The sequence below is a fragment of the Artibeus jamaicensis genome, unplaced genomic scaffold (genome assembly GCF_021234435.1).
Source record: "Artibeus jamaicensis isolate MK-2021 breed Jamaican fruit bat unplaced genomic scaffold, CSHL_Jam_final contig_1998, whole genome shotgun sequence".
Taxonomy (NCBI): domain Eukaryota; kingdom Metazoa; phylum Chordata; class Mammalia; order Chiroptera; family Phyllostomidae; genus Artibeus; species Artibeus jamaicensis.
In genome coordinates, this window is record NW_026521407.1 from 3,548,930 (window position 1) to 3,564,990 (window position 16,061).

General features: G+C 59.4%; 1 protein-coding gene across 1 annotated transcript; it reads right to left on the reverse strand.

Moving 5' to 3' along the window:
- Window positions 1–1,049: 1,049 nt before the first annotated feature.
- Window positions 1,050–15,586, reverse strand: SAMD14 (sterile alpha motif domain containing 14). The gene is made up of 10 exons (XM_037150004.2): window positions 15,243–15,586; window positions 11,920–11,974; window positions 6,103–6,269; window positions 5,333–5,621; window positions 4,490–4,577; window positions 4,310–4,384; window positions 4,039–4,198; window positions 2,991–3,110; window positions 2,749–2,904; window positions 1,050–1,938 (listed from the first exon to the last, which is right to left on the reverse strand). Exons 2-10 carry the CDS (start codon window positions 11,960–11,962, stop codon window positions 1,783–1,785), a joined length of 1,254 nt encoding a protein of 417 aa, XP_037005899.2. The 5' UTR covers window positions 11,963–11,974; window positions 15,243–15,586; the 3' UTR covers window positions 1,050–1,782.
- Between the last annotated feature and the right edge of the window lie 475 nt (window positions 15,587–16,061).

Sequence of the window (16,061 nt, forward strand, 5' to 3'; positions counted from 1 at the left end):
CTGGGGCGGGGGAACCCACAACAAAAGACCAATGTAAGCGGACTGCGGTCCCTGTGACCAGCATGTAACCTGTGAGCGCTCAGGACGCCCAGAGCAGCTCGGGGCCCGACTCGGAGCACCACAAGTGCAGCATCAGCACAGCCGCCCACTCAGGACACCCGACAGCACAGTCACCCCGCCACACTCGGGGCACAGCGTAGTCCCGACCCAGGCCAGCCCCTGCCTAGGACAGACAGACAGATCACTGGCACGTCATAAGTGTTTATTGAAATAAACTCAGTACTGCCTCCCCCCTTCACATGCACGCGGGCACCCGTGGGCTCCTAGTAGTTGCAAGGACCTGGGTGCCCTCCAACCTTCCCTCCAGCCCCTCCACCAGGCCTGGGTCACGCCGGTGGCCCCATATCTCAGTTTCCCTCTATCTCAGTTCCCCTCAAAAGCTCCTCTCCCAGCCCAGAAGGCAAAGAAGAAGAAAGGGCTGGGTCTCAGGGACAGGTGGCCCTCAAACCACAGGCCCTGGGCAGGAACGAGGGGAGTCAGCATGCACTGGGTCCTGTCTGCTGCTCTGGGCTGATGGGAGGAGATGGAGGGGGCTTCTAATCAGAGGCCCCATTGGTAACTCTGGCCAGCGCTCCAGAAGCTAGCTGCCGGCCAACACCATACCTGATTGGCCCTCCCCACAAGGACAGATGCCACCCGCGGGCTGCTGGGATACACTCCATGCCCACAGAGGTGGGGGCTGGCCCTACCCCTCCTTGTAGTCAGAGCTTGCAACTTCCAGTTCTGAAGCTCACTGAGACCCCGCTGGGAGAAGGGCAGGTGGGGGAGGGCTGGCGAACCCTTCCTGGGTTTGCCTCTGCCTGACTCCAGTGAGGATTCCTCAGTGCAGTCCCACATAGGCATTGGTGCATTGGTGCATTGGAAGGGGGTCCCTTCATCTCTACCAGCTCCTAAGTTCTGTTCCCAGGGAGGGCTCAGGTACCTTCTGAGGGCAGCGGGAGGAGAAATGGGCCCGCCTTAGTGGGCCAAGGCGCAGGCCTGACGGCCTGACGGGGCCCCAGGAAGAGCAGACCCTTGGGGGTGTCGTCTCACCGTCGGGACCACAGGATAGGGGAGGGGAAGAGGAGGAGGGTTTCACTCTCCCTTCTCCTGAAGTCCTACAAAGGCCAAGTGGGATGACCATGCTGCTTCCTCTGCTCTCCTGTTGAGGAGGCAGTCCGGGTGTCTACTCTGAGTGCAGCTTGCTGCCGTGCCCACCAGCCTCCCTGGGAACAGAGCAGAGCTCTCCCCACACACAGCCACCTTAGAGAGCTGGAGAGAAACAACTCCATCCGCCCACTCCTGCTGAGATGCTCAGCCACCTCTCTGAGCCCTGGGTCCCTGGCCTCTGGCAGGCAGGCAGGCAGGCATCCCAGCTCACTGCCCGCCCCCACACCACGGTGACCCCAGGACAGAGTGTCAGATCAACCCAGGTGCGTCTGGGCTCCCAGACTGGCTTCAGCCCTAGCCTCTCTGCCCTCTTCCCATAATCTGCTACTTCCCCCAGGAACTCTGTGCTGATTGAGTCCTCGAAATTGATTTATTACTGGGCCCTCTCCCTGGGGTCTCCCTTTCTGGGGGATCTTGGTCCAGAGTGACAAGGTGAGAGAGGGCAAGTACCCCTGAGAGCGTGGGGCCAGGCCAGCCCACGCTGGGCGCCCAGGCCCTGCTTCCCTGGGGAGGCCTGTGCCTGCTGAGCCGGAAGCTGCCCCTGCCTGGGTGCTGTGCCCGCCTCACTCTCCTCTAGCTCTTCTTGGCCTCCTGCTCCCTGCGCCGGAGCTTCTCTCGCTGCCGTGCAGCCTTCTCCTGGGCCTTGCGCTCCTTCTCAGCAGCTGCTGCCAGTTCCTTCACCTTCCGCTTCACCAGTGCCCGGTCGTGCGAGCTGCTGAGCCCCAGGCTCTAAGGGAGGAAACCGAGGGTGAGGGGAAGCACCCCAGAAGCACCCGGGTCCTTTGTGCCCCAGCTGTACCCTCTCTGGAGCTCTATCTGCCCTCTCCTCCCAGACCTGCCAGTGGATCAGAACCCTCAGCAAGAATTTGAATGGGAGGCATTGAGGGAGATGAGTGGAGAGTACCAGGCCCTTTGCCACCACTGCTGACCACCTCCCACTTCCCATAATCCTTGGCTCCCGTTCCTGTACTCACTTCAGTTTGGGCATACCCAGCCAACCCCCGATGCCCAGGGATGGGGAGCAACTTGCCCAAAGTCACATGGCTGGTCAGTTGGTGAGGCCCCTCCCCACACCGGAGACTTCTTGGGGGGACTCTCCTCTCTATTCCTTCCCCAAGCAACCAGGAGAAGGCAGAAACCGACCAGAAACCTTGTAGCACGGAGGCCAGAAGCCCCCCCTGACCTCTCCCCACTGCCACCCACCTCCAAGACTAAGACTCAGACAAGGTGATCAGGAGGAGGCCTGCTTCCCGGGACACCTCTCATGACGAGAGGACACATCAGAGTCAAGAGTCAGATGATACCAAGTCCTAGGGGTCAAGGTCTGGAGCTTGAAGGTCAAACTGAAGACTTGGGCTTGAGTTTTAAGTCAGACTGAGGACCCATGCCAGAGGACAGATTAGGCCAAGGACCTTGCCCACAGGTCAGAGGTTAGGGGCAGTGGGTTCAGAGGAGTGACAAGGTCAGGCTGAGGGGATCCTAATCCTTGAAGGCTGCCCCAGGCCCCGGCCAGGCTGGGGCTTTCTTACTCTGACCCACCTTCAGTTTGCTTCCATCCAGCTGCAGCAGCTGGGGCCCATCCACCTGCCGTGCGGCAAACTCGGCGGCGTATTGCTCCAGGTTGAGGCTGTGCAGCCACTGGCCCACCTGCTGGCTGGTCCAGTGGTGGATAGTGGGGAGGGGCTCATCCAGGAACTGGGGAGGAAACCGAGGAGGGTGAGGAGGAGGATGCAGCCCGTGGCCTGCACACTAGGCAGAGCCAGAGGCCAGAGCTCGCTCACCTCATCCGAAGACTGGGACAGCGTGTGATAGGGGTAGGAGCACTTGGCCTCCTGCCGGGGACCGCTCGGGATCTTGGGGCTGCTGCTGGGGGGTGTGGAGTCATCACTCAGGGTGGATTCCTAGACAGGAGGGAGTGTGTGCCGCTGAGGAGAAAGCTTGCCCCCAGCCCAAGGGGGGGACCCCCAATCCACCCACCCCTATCTGGACGGAGATGAGGTCCTAGATTAGGCACCAGGAATTGTTCAGTGCACCCTGTGCATGAGCCAGGAGCTGGGCGGGCACATATGACAGGGTGACTCCGTCAGGATCTGGGAGGACGAGGGGCTAGAACTGAGCCAGGCACAACCATTAGCAGGAATGAAGGCATCAGTTTCTACAGGGAGTCAGCCAGGCTTCCCCCAGGCTGCGTCAGATGAGTCTGCCCTACGCTTCCCCACTGCGGCCTCTGGTGCCCTGGCTGTGAGTGCCCGATCGGAGATCCCTGCCCTCACTAGACTGGGAGCTTCTCTGAGAGCCTGGGCTGTGTCCATTCCCTCTGGTACCCCAGGGCCCTGCACAAGGGAAGAAAGAAAGAAGGCAGTCTCGGGTGAGAAGGGACCCCTTCTGTCCTGAATTCCTAGCATCCTGATCTCCTCTGCCCCAGCTGCACATGGGAAACAGAACCAAAGGCCCAATACAGGGCTGGGGGTCCATGCGTGTGTGGGTGCAAGTCCCTTCTCCTCGGACAGGAGCTAGAACTCAGACGTGGAGCTAGAACTGAGCCGGGCAGAAAAGCTCACAGGAATGCAGGAGACCTCGGGCTGGGTGAACGCTAGGGGAATCGCAGTGTCCAGTGACACGTGTTCAGTGGACGGAGCCACGAATGAATCAACAAATTAGCTACTCAGAATATGGACGTGTGAACAAGTGAATGCACAAACTCAGAGATGGACCAATGAATGAATTACTGCATGGCTCAGGGGACAGACTGTCGGAATGCCTGGGTGCCAGCCCTCATGTCACCTGAGCCTAAGGGCCACTGTGGGGGCAAGAAGACCACAGACTTACCTGAGAAGCTGACTTCTTGGGGCTGAAGCTCTCGTGTTTAGGCGAGCAGGCAGGGGGGGTGGTGCTGCCAGAGGAGGCCGAGCCCTTGCCGCTGTCCGTGAACCAGGAAAAGGGCAGGAACGCGGAGCCCCCGGACCTGCTGGACCCCTCCACCGACTCCCTGTGGAGAGCACGCCCTGCATGGGTGCGGGCACGGAGGAGAGGGCCAGGCTTGCGGGGACTCAGAGGCGGAAGCAGAGGGGATGAGGCGCTCGCCGTGTGAGCCTCTTACCTGCTGCCCATGGACAGGCGGTTGCTGCCCTTCTCCTTCCGGCTCTTGCTAGTGGATGCTCGGCGTAAGGTGACCCTGTGGGGAGGGGAGGGGGTAGTGGGGCAGTGCTGCCCACAGTACTACCCTGTACCCCTCCCCCCACAGCTCCAAGGCTTTGGTTCTGGCCTCTCCCACACTCACCCCAGGTCCAGGAACTTTCGGCGAGTCTTCTTATCCAGGCCAATGGTGGGGCTGGCAGGCTCGGGTGGGCTGGCATCTCGGCTGTCATCTTTTGGGGAAGAGGGAAGGAAATAGCCTGTGAAATAGCCTAGTTCAGTTGCCGGTGTGGGGTGGGAGAAATTCTCCTCACTTAGAGTCATGCAGCCTGGCTCTAGTGCCCTTCACCAGCTGTGTGACCTAGGACAAGTCACTTAAACTCTCTGAGCTTCCTTCATCTCCAATACGGGGATAATGACACCTGCCTCTTTCATGGCACCTAATGGGATGTTGAGGAAAGCCGTAAACAAACTATAAACCGCTCTGAAAAAGTAGGGACCACTGCTATTGAGTGTTAATTTTATCTTGGCCAGCTTCTAACCAGCCTTCAAATCTTTTGTCACATGTCACTTCCTCGGAGAAGCCTTCCAGGATGCTCTCAACTAGGTCTTTTCACCCTTATATGCGCTCTCCCACACCACTGTGCTCTTTTCTCACATAGCACTTATTACAGCTTGTAACTCTACGTTTAAGGGATGATCTGATTGCTTCCTTCCCCAGCCCCCGTCGGCCACTATAAGGAATTACTTTATTGTTTCTCCCGGGAACTACAAGCCCCCCGAGAATGAGAACTGCATCTGTTTGCTCGCTTATGTGTCGAGTGCGCAGCAGTGCCTGGCACATCGTAGGCGCTCAGTAGATGAATGAATGAAGCGCGGTGTTAACTCCCCCGCAAGCCACCACGTTCCACTTGGTCCCGCCCTGCGCTTCGGTGCCGCTGCAGTACCCGCGCGCACCAGCAGGGGGCACCGGGCGGGCCGCGCTCACCTTCGCTGTGCGGCTCTGCGCGCAGGTGGCGCCGCACAAAGCTGGGCGAGCTATCGGAGGAGGGCGCGGAGCGTGGCGGTGAGCTGGAGGCGGCGGCCAGGCCCTCGTGCGAAGCGGCGTTGTGCAGGGGCCGGTAGCGGGTGAGTGGCGAGGGTGGTGGTTCGTCTTCGTCCAGGCTGCGCCGTAGCCCCGGAGGCTCCAGGCAGAATGAACCCACAGCCGGAGACCCCGGACTCGAGTGCAAAGGCGAGCGCAGCCGGTGCAGGGGGCTCCCGCAGCCGTCGGTCACCTGCGGGGGCGGGCAGCCGCTTACTGCCATTCCTCCTCCCCGCTTCCCGGAGGGGCTGGGAGCCTGGTTCACCCAGTAAACTGCAAGGGAGCCTCCGGAGGCATGGAGCCCAGACTCCTGGGTCTTTCTGGGAACTGGAGGGAGGGTTTCCCCATGTGGGATAGAGTGGTGGCTGGGCAGTGAAAGGTGAAAAAACGGAAGGCTTTCAGCCACAGAGGATGGGATTGAATCCCACCTCTTTTACTGCGTGGCTTTGTTTACAGAACCCCTAAGCCTCAGTTTTCTCATCTGTAAAATGGGGATGATAATCCCTTCCACGAGAGGATGAAATGAGCCGGAAGTGAAGGCAGCTCAAGTTTGTGAGCATTATCATGTCCGAGGCTGGGGGGCCGAGTGGTCTCCCTGGAAGAGCGGTTTGGAGGGACTATCCAGGGGCAAGAAGAGTGCGTGGGATGCGTGTGATTGCGTGGGTTGCCCCAACCTTGCCTCCAGGCCCATCGGAGCCTTCGCCATCCTCCGCAGAGCTGGCACTGTCCCGGAGCCTGGAGCGGGAAGGCCGATGTCTACGGCCCTTGGCCAGCAGTTGGGCCCGGGCTTTGTGTAAACTGCTGTCCAGTCTGACGGTCTCTGGCACAGCCAAGTCCAGGTCTACAAACCGGGTGAAGGGGGCAGAGAACAGACACATGAGGTGAGCAAGCCCAGAGGCCCAGCGGCCACCTGCACTACACCCCAGACAGTGCCCGAATGTTTCCGGGTGCTGGGCACTGGGAGTGCAGCTGAAATGGGAAGCAGGGTCTCTTGGTCTCCCAGGAGCCAGGCCTGTCAACACACAGATACAGCAGTGTGATGGGGCCTCTCACAGACCCAGAGGGAGACAAGCCCAGAGGGGGACAGGACCTAGAGGGCTAGATCCTGGGTAAGGACATGGAGAAAGGGTGGGCAAACCCAACGGGTCGTGCACAAACCCCTCTGCTCCTAGTTTCCTAAGCCCTCACTGTGCACGGGGGTCTCCAGGCAGAAAAGGTTCTTCCCAGACTTCAGCTTGGGTTGACCTTCCTTCCCCACCCATCCAGCGATCTAGGGGACCCCCACCCCATCACCCATGCCCGTTCTGTGTTGCCTGCTCCTCCTCTGGTCCGCAGATACCCCCTAAGCCACCCCAGTGTCTCTCCTGGTTTAACTACTGTCCATGTCTATTTCCAGCCCTGACCCCTCCCTCCCCTGGATTCCAAACCTGGCACCTCGAACCCTGCCAGGGAACTTGTCATATCAAGGCACCCAGAACCTAAAACTCAACCCATCAAAATGAACCCACCGCCTTGCCTCAAACTGGCTTCTCCTGTGTTCCCTGCTTCAGTGAAAGGCCCCATCCTCCACCCAGCCACCCCACCCAGTCACCCCATTCAGCCAGCTCTAAGCTGCCCTGCCCCTGTAGCCCCAGACCCCTCTGGTCATTCATGTGTCCAGCTGCCTACTTGACATCACCACTTAGATGTCCAACGGGCGTCTTCAACGTGCATGCCAAGGCTGGGCTCCCCGCCCCCAGCTGCTCTCCCAGTCTGCCCAGCTCAGCAAATGGCAGCTTCATCCTTGCAGCTGCCCGGACCAAACCCCTGGAGTCATTGCTGGCTCCTCTTCTTCCCTCCCACCCGACAGACCAATCCATCCACAGTTCCTGTTAGCGCTACCTCTGAAATATATCTAGATGTACTGAAATATTTATGGTGAAATGACAAGATGTTTTGGACTAGATTCAAAATAATCCAGGGGAAGGGAGGTGAGCCGTACAAGGGAATGGAGATGGAACGAGACTATCCGTGAGCAGACGGCGGTTGAGGCTGAGTGATGAGGGCCTGTGTGCGATGGAGGGCAAGTACTACTCTCCCCACTTTTGATTCCCCACAAGAAAATACTATTTGTATATCTGTGTTACACTCACACATGAATATGTATGGGGAGGAAGAGGAGAGAGAGTGCCCAGGAGAGTAGGGGAGAAGAGGAGAGAAGCAAGGTGGGGAGAAGAGGGGAGGGGACATGAGAAAAAACTCGCAGCCTGTGCAGGTCACCGTTGCCTCTTGCCTCGCAGATGGTAGTCCCTCCTCCTCCTCCCATTTACAGTCTATTTTCAACACCACGGCCAGAGTGATCCTGATAAAACCTATCAACTGGGGTCACTCTGCAGTGCAGAACCTCCAGTGACTTCTGTCTCACTCAGAGTGAGAACCCCAGTCTCCCAGTGGCCTTCAGATTGAGTCCAGGCCACCTTCTGAGCGCCGGCTGCTCTTCTGCTGCCCCCCTCCACTCCAGCCATCCCGGCCTCCTGGCTCTTCCTCCTGCAAGCCTGACCTGCACCTCGGGGCCTTTGCACTTCCTCCCCCTGTCCAGCAAGTCTCAAGCCACAGATTTCTGCATAGTTCTCCCCCCACCTCCTTCAGGTCTTGGCTGAAATACTTTCACTGATGACTCCCCTGACCAACCAACTTATAATACCCCCAGAACCTCCACACCTACTTTTTCCTCTGTCACTTATCATTCCTTAGCTCATTAGCTATTCTACTTACTCAATTTATTGTCTCTCTTCTACCCCTTTGAATGTCAGCTCCGGCTAGGACAGACGGTTCCAGTTTGTTTGCTGCTCTAACACAGGCATAGAGTAGTGCCCGGTACACAGTGGTTAGTAAACGTTATTTTAATGAAAGAACAGATTTGCCTCCTCACATCCCTGGAACCTGGCCCCTTCTCTCCAATAGGACGCCTCTGCTCACGTCTTCACCAGCCGCCCACTCCCACCTCGCCCTCCCCCACCCGCTGCAGAGCATGGCCTCAGCACCAGTCCATTCTTAGTTCCCTGCTCCCAGCGTGTGCCAGGCTCTGTTCTGCCTCCCTACCCACTTTCTGCAAGCGAGAAGAAACTTCCTAAAGCATATTTCTGGCTGGCTCATACTCTCCAGCTTTTAAACCACCCCCCAGCAGAGGGTCAGGGGTCAGGGGTGGGAAGCAGTCCATCCTAATATCAAGTTTGAGCCCTCAGCCCTCCATTCAAGCCCTGAGGGGCCCACACCCTCACGTGTCCCCCGGATCCCCTCCTCTGCACAGCACGCTCTTACATGTGTGCCTCTGTGAAGAGCAGAAGCCCTGGAGCCAGACGGCCTGGGCGGAACCCGGTGCTGCCACTTGCTGGCTGGGCGGCCCTGAGCAAGTGACTTGCATTTAGCTAACAGCTTCTTATCTGTAAAGTGGAGTCATAATAGCAGTATCGTCCTTATGGGGTTGTTGCGAGCACTAAAAAAGATAATCCACAAAAAGTGCTTTGCAGTAATGCCTGTGACTTGGTAAGTGTGCCCGGGCACTGGCTGCTGGTGGCGTCGGTGGGCATAGTAGGAAACCACTTGTACTGATGCCCAGACACCTGCCTCTACCTTCGTTTCCTGCCTCCTTCCCTGTGTCCCGCTGCTCCCTCTGCTCCATCACTCTCCAGCCCGTCTGGACCCTCAACTCCTACACGTCACCTTGTCACCTGCCCCCACTGTGGACTGCCAGACTCTGGACCGCCACAGCTCTTCAGGCTTGTCCCTCTGATCTGGGGAATGAGTGTCCCATGCCAGTCTGCACAGCAGAGGGTGACACCCTCGACTGTCCACTGTGTACCCGGATGTGGGGCCTGGCAGAGGGTAGGGGCTCAGTAGGTGCTTGGCCAGTTGAAGCAGAGCCGCACTTTTGTGGACTCCAGACACACGCGGGTGCCTGGCGAGGGTCACAATGGGCGCCTGCCCGTGCCCCGTCCCATGCCACTTTCTTGTCCTCGGCGCAGCCCTCCTCCCATCTGACATTTTGCTTGCTTAGTCACGACTGCTGTGGCACTGCCCCCTGCTGGCCCCTGGGCTAGAATTCAAGCTCCATGAGGGCAGTGACTTTGCCTGGCTCGTTTTGAGCCGTCTTCCCAGGGCCTAGAACAGAGAGGCGCACATCAGAAGCTCTGATGTTTGTCGAACGGATGAAGACAGGGAGTGACTGGGGGAGCTACTGTTTCAGATGAGGTAGCTGGGCTGAGTGAGGTCTGGGTGACAAGAAGGAGCCAAGGTTGTAGACAGAACAAGAGGGGACCGTGTGGTCATGGGCTGGGAGTGTGGGTCAGCAGGGGCCAGTGCAGCCAGCAAGGAGGGGGGACCGGCCTGGCTGAAGGGGAGGGTGGCCAGACAGGCTTGTTGTCCAGGCGCAGCTGGCAGTGGCGTGGAGAGGGGAGCGGTCCTGTCAGAGGCCTGCCATCTCGGACTCCCGGTTTGACACCGCTGCTCTAGCCGCTCAGCCACCCTTCCGCTGCTTCCCTTCCGCTGTTTCCAGGCCCTGGGGCCGAGCCTGGGAGGGGAGCCTTCTGTCCCCTGACACGGAATCTCCAGGCACTGCCTGGAAGCAGCGAGGAGGGAGGATGAGGGCTGACGACAGAATAACAGCTATCACTTCCTCAGCTCTCACTGCCGGGCACCAGTCTTCACAAGTGCTTCGCATGTGCCAGCTCACGCACACCTGCCCACAGCCCCGTAAGGAGGAGACCCCGGGCCTCCCCGGGCAGCCCTGACGTGGCTGGTGAAGAGTGGTCTGGGGTTGCAGGCAGCCCGGCTGCAGAGGCTCAGCTTGGAACTACCAAGCCCTCTCCACCTCCTCTGAGTCCCAGGTAGGGGTGCCAGATCCTCATTTTACAGGTGGGGAAACTGAGGCTGGGAGAGGCAGGGTTTGACCCAGGTCACCGAGGAGTGCTCTCGCCGCTGTGGGGGAGGTGCTGGGACCAAGCTGGTGCCCGGCCACCCTGAATTACTCGGTGGCTGCACAGTGGTAGTCTCCCTACTCTTGCCTTCCCACAATAAAATATCGCTCCCACGTGTCTGCGTTACACAGACTCACACATGTGCATACGTATGGGGAGAAGGTCAGGGAGAAGGGCCCCGTTCTCCTGACTCTGGGCCACATCGGGACCCTGGTCATCTTACCTTGGAGCATCTGGGGAGCAAGGTGGGGCCAGTCTCTCTCCAGCCCCTTGGTCTGCCAGGCCCCCCTCACCTACTTCCGTCCTTCCCTGGGGACCCCTCCTTCCCACTCCCACCGGGAGTTACTCTGTCCCAGGGCAGTGGGAAATCTTGAATATTTAATTGCCTCTCTCACGGGAAGCAGGCAGGGCTGGCGCTACCTCAGCAGGTCAGGGAGAAGGAAAACAGGAAGGGCTGGGTTGGGAGGAGGGGGAATGGAGGCCGAAAAGCCCCACAAAGGGGAGCTCATCTCTGTCAGGCCAGAGGTCAGGCCAGGCCTGCATGGAGATAGAGCAGCTCAGAGCCTGAGAGGCCCAGCGGCGGTTCAAGACTGGGGGAGTCCCAGAGGCCGGCCAGCCCTGCACTCCGCAGGCCCCGGGGAGGGCGAGTGGAAAGCAGCGGTCCCCAGGAGCCGGGAGGCGGCAGTTCCTGGCATTGCCAGGGCGTGCGGTGGTGCCAGGGGAGAATGAGGTGAGCAGAGGAGGGGGAGGAGGATAGGGGAAGAAAAGTGGGGGAGAATAGGGGAGGAGAAGCTGGGAGGCCCTGTGGCTTCCACAGCCAGGAGCCTCTCAAGGTCATGCACACAAATGTGAGTTCTGAAAGCCGCACACACGGTACAGGCTTCAGGGGCTTCTTCCTGTCCCCTCCAGGTTCCTCCATGTTGCTTTGCTCACTGACTCCTCCACCCAATCCAGGTGGAAACAGTCTCTCTACCCCACTGCATGCTGGGAACTGTGCCTGGCCTGGTGGTTTTTCTCCAATCCATGGTGCAGGCAGGTGTGTGCCGGGGCTGAGTGCGTGTTATGTATTTGATTTCTATGTGCGTCCATGCCAAGGGAGGTCCTTATTTATGCAACTGAAAAGTAACTGTCGCGTGTGCCAGGGGACACAGGTGGACAGCACAGAGGCTGAGCGCAGGGAGTTGGGCAGTCTGGGGGCCCAACGCTGCCTCTCACCCGCCGTGTGACTTTGAATAAAGTCACGCCAGCACTCAGTGCCCTCGGCTCCTCGCCTGTGAAGCGGGCACGCTTCTTCGCATGGCTGTGGGGACTTGGTGGGACAGTGCCTGTGAGTGGGGGTGTAGCCTAGTACCTGGCACAAGACGAGGGCCTAATAAATGCGGATTCTTCCTAACATCGCTGCTGTTGTCACTATCCTGTCACTCAGACAGTTGTGACAAAGAATCAGGCTGTAAGACCCCAACACACACACACACACACACTGAAGTCCCCAAGGGACTCCTGCCTCCCCCACCTGCAGCGCCAAACAGAACTTACCAAAAACCTCATCGGTGGGTTCTCGGAGCTTTGAAGAAGCCATGACTCAAGAGAGCTGGGAAGGATAAGGTGGAGAGAGAGAGAAAGAGAGGGCGAGTGAGAGGTTCAGGTGGGTGGAGGCCAGGAGCAAGTCCTGGCCTCTGGCCCCTCACCTTCCCTCAGAACTCCTCCTCCAGCCCTGGGAGAGGCGGTCTCTGAACTGTGCCCAGATCCAGGCGGCTATGGCAGGAGGGGACGCAGAGGGCAGAGGCAGGTCCAGGGTGTAGACCAGGCTGAGTCCTGCAGCCTGGCCCCATCTGACGTGCTGTGTGCCTCCACGCAGGTCACTGATCTGTCCCCGTCACTCTCCTGGGCCTTTCAGTTCCGGAAGAACTTTTAATCATCGTAAATTGTCCCACAGAAAAAGTGGGAGAATTCCTGGAGTTTAGTAAATCCAATTCTCTTGTTTTACAAATAAAGAAACATGAGAATGACTGGCTCAGGATCACATAACAAGTTCATGGCCATATCAGGACCAGGACTCGGGTTCCTACATCCATCCATCTACTTGGGCATTCATCCATCTATCCATCTTTGCATCCATCAGTTCATAGCATCCACCCACCCATCTCTTGGTCCATCACCCAGTGCTGTTCCCCTTGCCCCCACACCCATCACTGGTGTGCTCACCATTTGCCTTCCTGAGCACCGAGCTGTTCAGGAAGCTGGTGCCATCAGCAACGGAGACACTGTTCCTGGCAAACTCACTGTTCTAGACACACTCACACTCACAGATGCCGGAGGGTATGCGGTGTGCTCACAGCACAACAGTGGACAGCCAAATCCTTGTGATGCATCAAGGATGTTCTCGGAAGAAGTGTGGGTGGGTAGGAGGGCTGGTTTTGTGTTTTTGGTGGGAAGTAAGAAAGAGGGCAGGTGGGGAAGCGGGGTGTGTGCAGCTGAAACAGTTGGGGGCAGGCTTCCTAGCAGATATAGGGTTGTAGCTGCCAAAACCAAGCTCTGGTTGTCAGAGGGTCAGGGGAACACCTGGTAAAGAGAGAGTGAGGAAGCTCAGGGGCAGGGACACACTGCATTGCTGGGACACGACCTTTAGTTAGTCCTGCCACTCAAGTCTGCAGGCGAAGGGCAGGGCACAGGGCTGGACCACGCAATTGCCTGGCTGTGTAGGAAAGCCATGTGCCTGCTGGGGTCTTTTCCAACCCCCCTATTATTACACGGACATCATTTCACTGGTTCTAAGGATTCTCAGTATCCCCACTTTATAGAAAAAACCAAGATGCAGGAGACAAGTGACAGACCTCAATGGTGACCCCAGTCTCCTGCCCCTCAGCCTTATCCGGGGTGATGATCTGCATTTTTGGTGGGTGCTCTTAAGGAAAGGACACCGAGGGGAGAAAGGGAGAGGGCGGGGAGCTAGTCCATGATGGCTAGACCTGGGAGAAGCAGGCTGCATGGATGCTTGGGGCTGAACGCAGGAAATGAGGTGTCAGAAGGGCCCAGAGACAAGGGAAGGCCCTTCAAGAAGCCTGCTGCCACGTTTTAACTCTGGGTGTGAGTAGCAAAGAAGTTTTAGGGCCCCTCTTCCTGTCCTGCAGGGCCGGATGGGAGAGGAGCCTGCCCCTAAGAATAAACCAAATTGCCTCATTCAATCTCAAAGCTTCATCTGACCAGGACACAGCTGCCACCACCTCCAGAAAGCTGTCCCAGATAGCCCTCCCCGTCATTTGTCTTCCTAATTTCTAAACCCACCCTGCCCCAGCCACTGGGAAGTGAGGGGTTTTTCATGCTTTATCAGTTCCCTAACTGGGCCAGGTCTCCCCCACATCGGATGGGAGCTCCTGAGGAGGGGAAGGGCAATGTTCCCCACCAGACTGGGGACTCTCTGAAGATAAGGGTGGAGGCTCCCCAAGGGCAGCTGCAGTACCTCCTCTCTTAGGCGACATGGAGAACCTGCGTGTCCTTTATTCAAGGTCCTGTCCAGGGTGGAGACCCTCTTGTGAAAGGGGAGTCCTCTTTCAGGTGCCCTCTGGGGTGGGCTGGGGCCTCCAGCTCACACCTGAGCCTAGTTCACTCTCATTCAGCACAAACTGCTTTCTTTCCCTCCCTTCAACAAGTACCTCCCAGGGGTGTGTGGGGGACCCTCCTTTCTTACTCTGGGAAGCAGAACTTCCAGGACATCACCAGGCCCCTCCCACCCAACCCCCTTATTCCCAAACTGAGCCATCACACTCCTGCACACACACCCATACACACACGCACATTCAACCAGGTAACTGCCACGGGGTGGAAATGAACCTGTCCCTCTGCACAAAGTCTGGACTCAGATTCTACTGGGCTACTCCTCCCAATTCCCAGAGGAGGACCACCAGTGACCTTTGACCCTTCTCTGGGAGAAAGGGAGACAGGGGGGCTGGAAGCTTCCTGGAACCCAAGGGAAGGAGAGAGAAAGGGGCACAGCCCTGGAGAGAGAACGGGTATTAGAAACAGAGACAGACAGGTTGGTGGGGGGCGGGGGGGCGGGTGTCAATTCACAGAGCCGCAGAGAAAAGGAAGAAAGGGCACGAAAGAGATGAGACGGGGAGTGGGGCCCGGGGAAGCAGGAGTGGAGAGGGCCCCCGGCAGCGCTGAGGGGGGCCCGAGGGAGGGCGCGAAGAGAGGGAGACTGCTGCCTGGAGGGGGGCGGCCCCCAGAGAGGCAGACTAGAGGGAAGGAGCTCTGAGAGAGCAGAAAGGGACCAAGAGAGAAGTGCCGCTGGGAAAGAATGGCCGGGAGCCGAGGCTCGGGGTAGGGGGAGGCGGTTGTGCAGCTACGGAAAGCGGAGCCCCTCTCCCATAGGCCCAGGCTGGGTCGGGGCTTCCGGCCAGCGTCGGTTTCCCCGCCCCCACCTCGCCCCTCTGCCCAGCGCCGCCGAACCAGGGGTGGGGGTGGAGGGCAGGGCACCCACTGCACTCTCGGGGCCCCTAGGCCCCCACCCCCCACGCCATCAGAGCCTCGCAGCCAGTTTCTTTCCAATCCATCAGTCCAACTCCGCGCTGGGGAAGAAAGAGTTAAGCCCTCTCCCCCTTCCTCCCACACCAGTTTTTTAAATTAATTTATCCGGGTGGCGGGCGGGAGGGAGAGGATTAGGGACACAAATCCTATCTCCGCCCCCTCCCCTGACAGCCCAGCACCCTAGCCCCCCGCAGCCCCCAAGGGATGGGGGAAGAAAGGCCCTCGGCGCTACACTCCATCCGCCCCGACTCGGGGTCCCACAGCGAGCCGGAGTGAGCGCCCGGCTCCGCTTCCCCGTCCACCTGGGGGTCCTTGAGGTCCCGGCCCCTCACCTCCAGCATCAGTCATCTTCAGCGTCCGGCACCTAAGGAAACCCTCCGGCCCATGGTGCTCCGGGCGGGGGCCGGGCGGGAGAGGGGCGGGGGCCGTCACCCCGGCCGCGGGGGACTCCGGGCCGGCTGGATCCGCTCCATCCTGGGACTGGAGTGGGGGTTGGCGAGGAGGGTCCGGGAGCTGGAGGGAGGGGGGTGTCGTGTGGGAGAGATGGAGGTTTGTAGGAAGCAGGAGGCGCGGGTGGGGCTGGACCAGAAGACCTGAGGGGAGGATGCTCCGTGCGTGTGCGTGAGTGTTGTGTGCGTGTGTTGTGTGCGCGCGTGTGTGTGTGAGAGAGAGGGAGAGAGAAGGAGGAGGGAGAGGGAGGGAGGGAGGGAGGGAGAGCGCGCGCCACCTCCCCGCCCCGCCCCCTAGGCCCCGCCGGACGCAGGTCCCCGCCCCGCAGGCCGCTGCGCGTCGCGTAGCGCCGCCGGGGGTCCTCGGGGGTCCCCCAGAAGGGGCGATGCCGGGGCGCGTGGCAGGGAGGCCGGGAGCCCGGGAGACAAAGAGAGGGAGGGGGGGAGGGAGCGGAGGCAGAGCTCGCGGAGGGGCGGGAGCGGCCCGCGTCGCATCGCGTCGCGGCCGGGCGAGGGGATTCCGAGTTGTTGCTACTTCTCAGCCCGCGGGAGTTGGGGCTGGGGGAGCGGCCCCTCCCTGGAACCCACGGGGCTTCCACCTCTTCTGCCAGGCTCTTCATAAGGGCTCCTGATTCAACCACTCAACAGACATTCACCGAGCGGTCGTTGGCTCTGAGACCCGAGGGGAGTTCCCCCAGCGGG

What these genes read in the sequence shown, in the direction of transcription:
- SAMD14 (XM_037150004.2), bottom strand. Translation starts at nt 11,962, where the DNA reads ATGGCTTCTTCAAAGCTCCGAGAACCCACCGATGAGGTTTTTG. An exon ending in CGCCTGTCCATGGGCAGCAG is followed by an intron (nt 4,199 to 4,309) that starts GTAAGAGGCTCA and finishes TGCTCTCCACAG; the next exon opens with GGAGTCGGTGGAGGGGTCCA. An exon ending in CCAAGAAGTCAGCTTCTCAG is followed by an intron (nt 3,111 to 4,038) that starts GTAAGTCTGTGG and finishes CCTCCTGTCTAG; the next exon opens with GAATCCACCCTGAGTGATGA.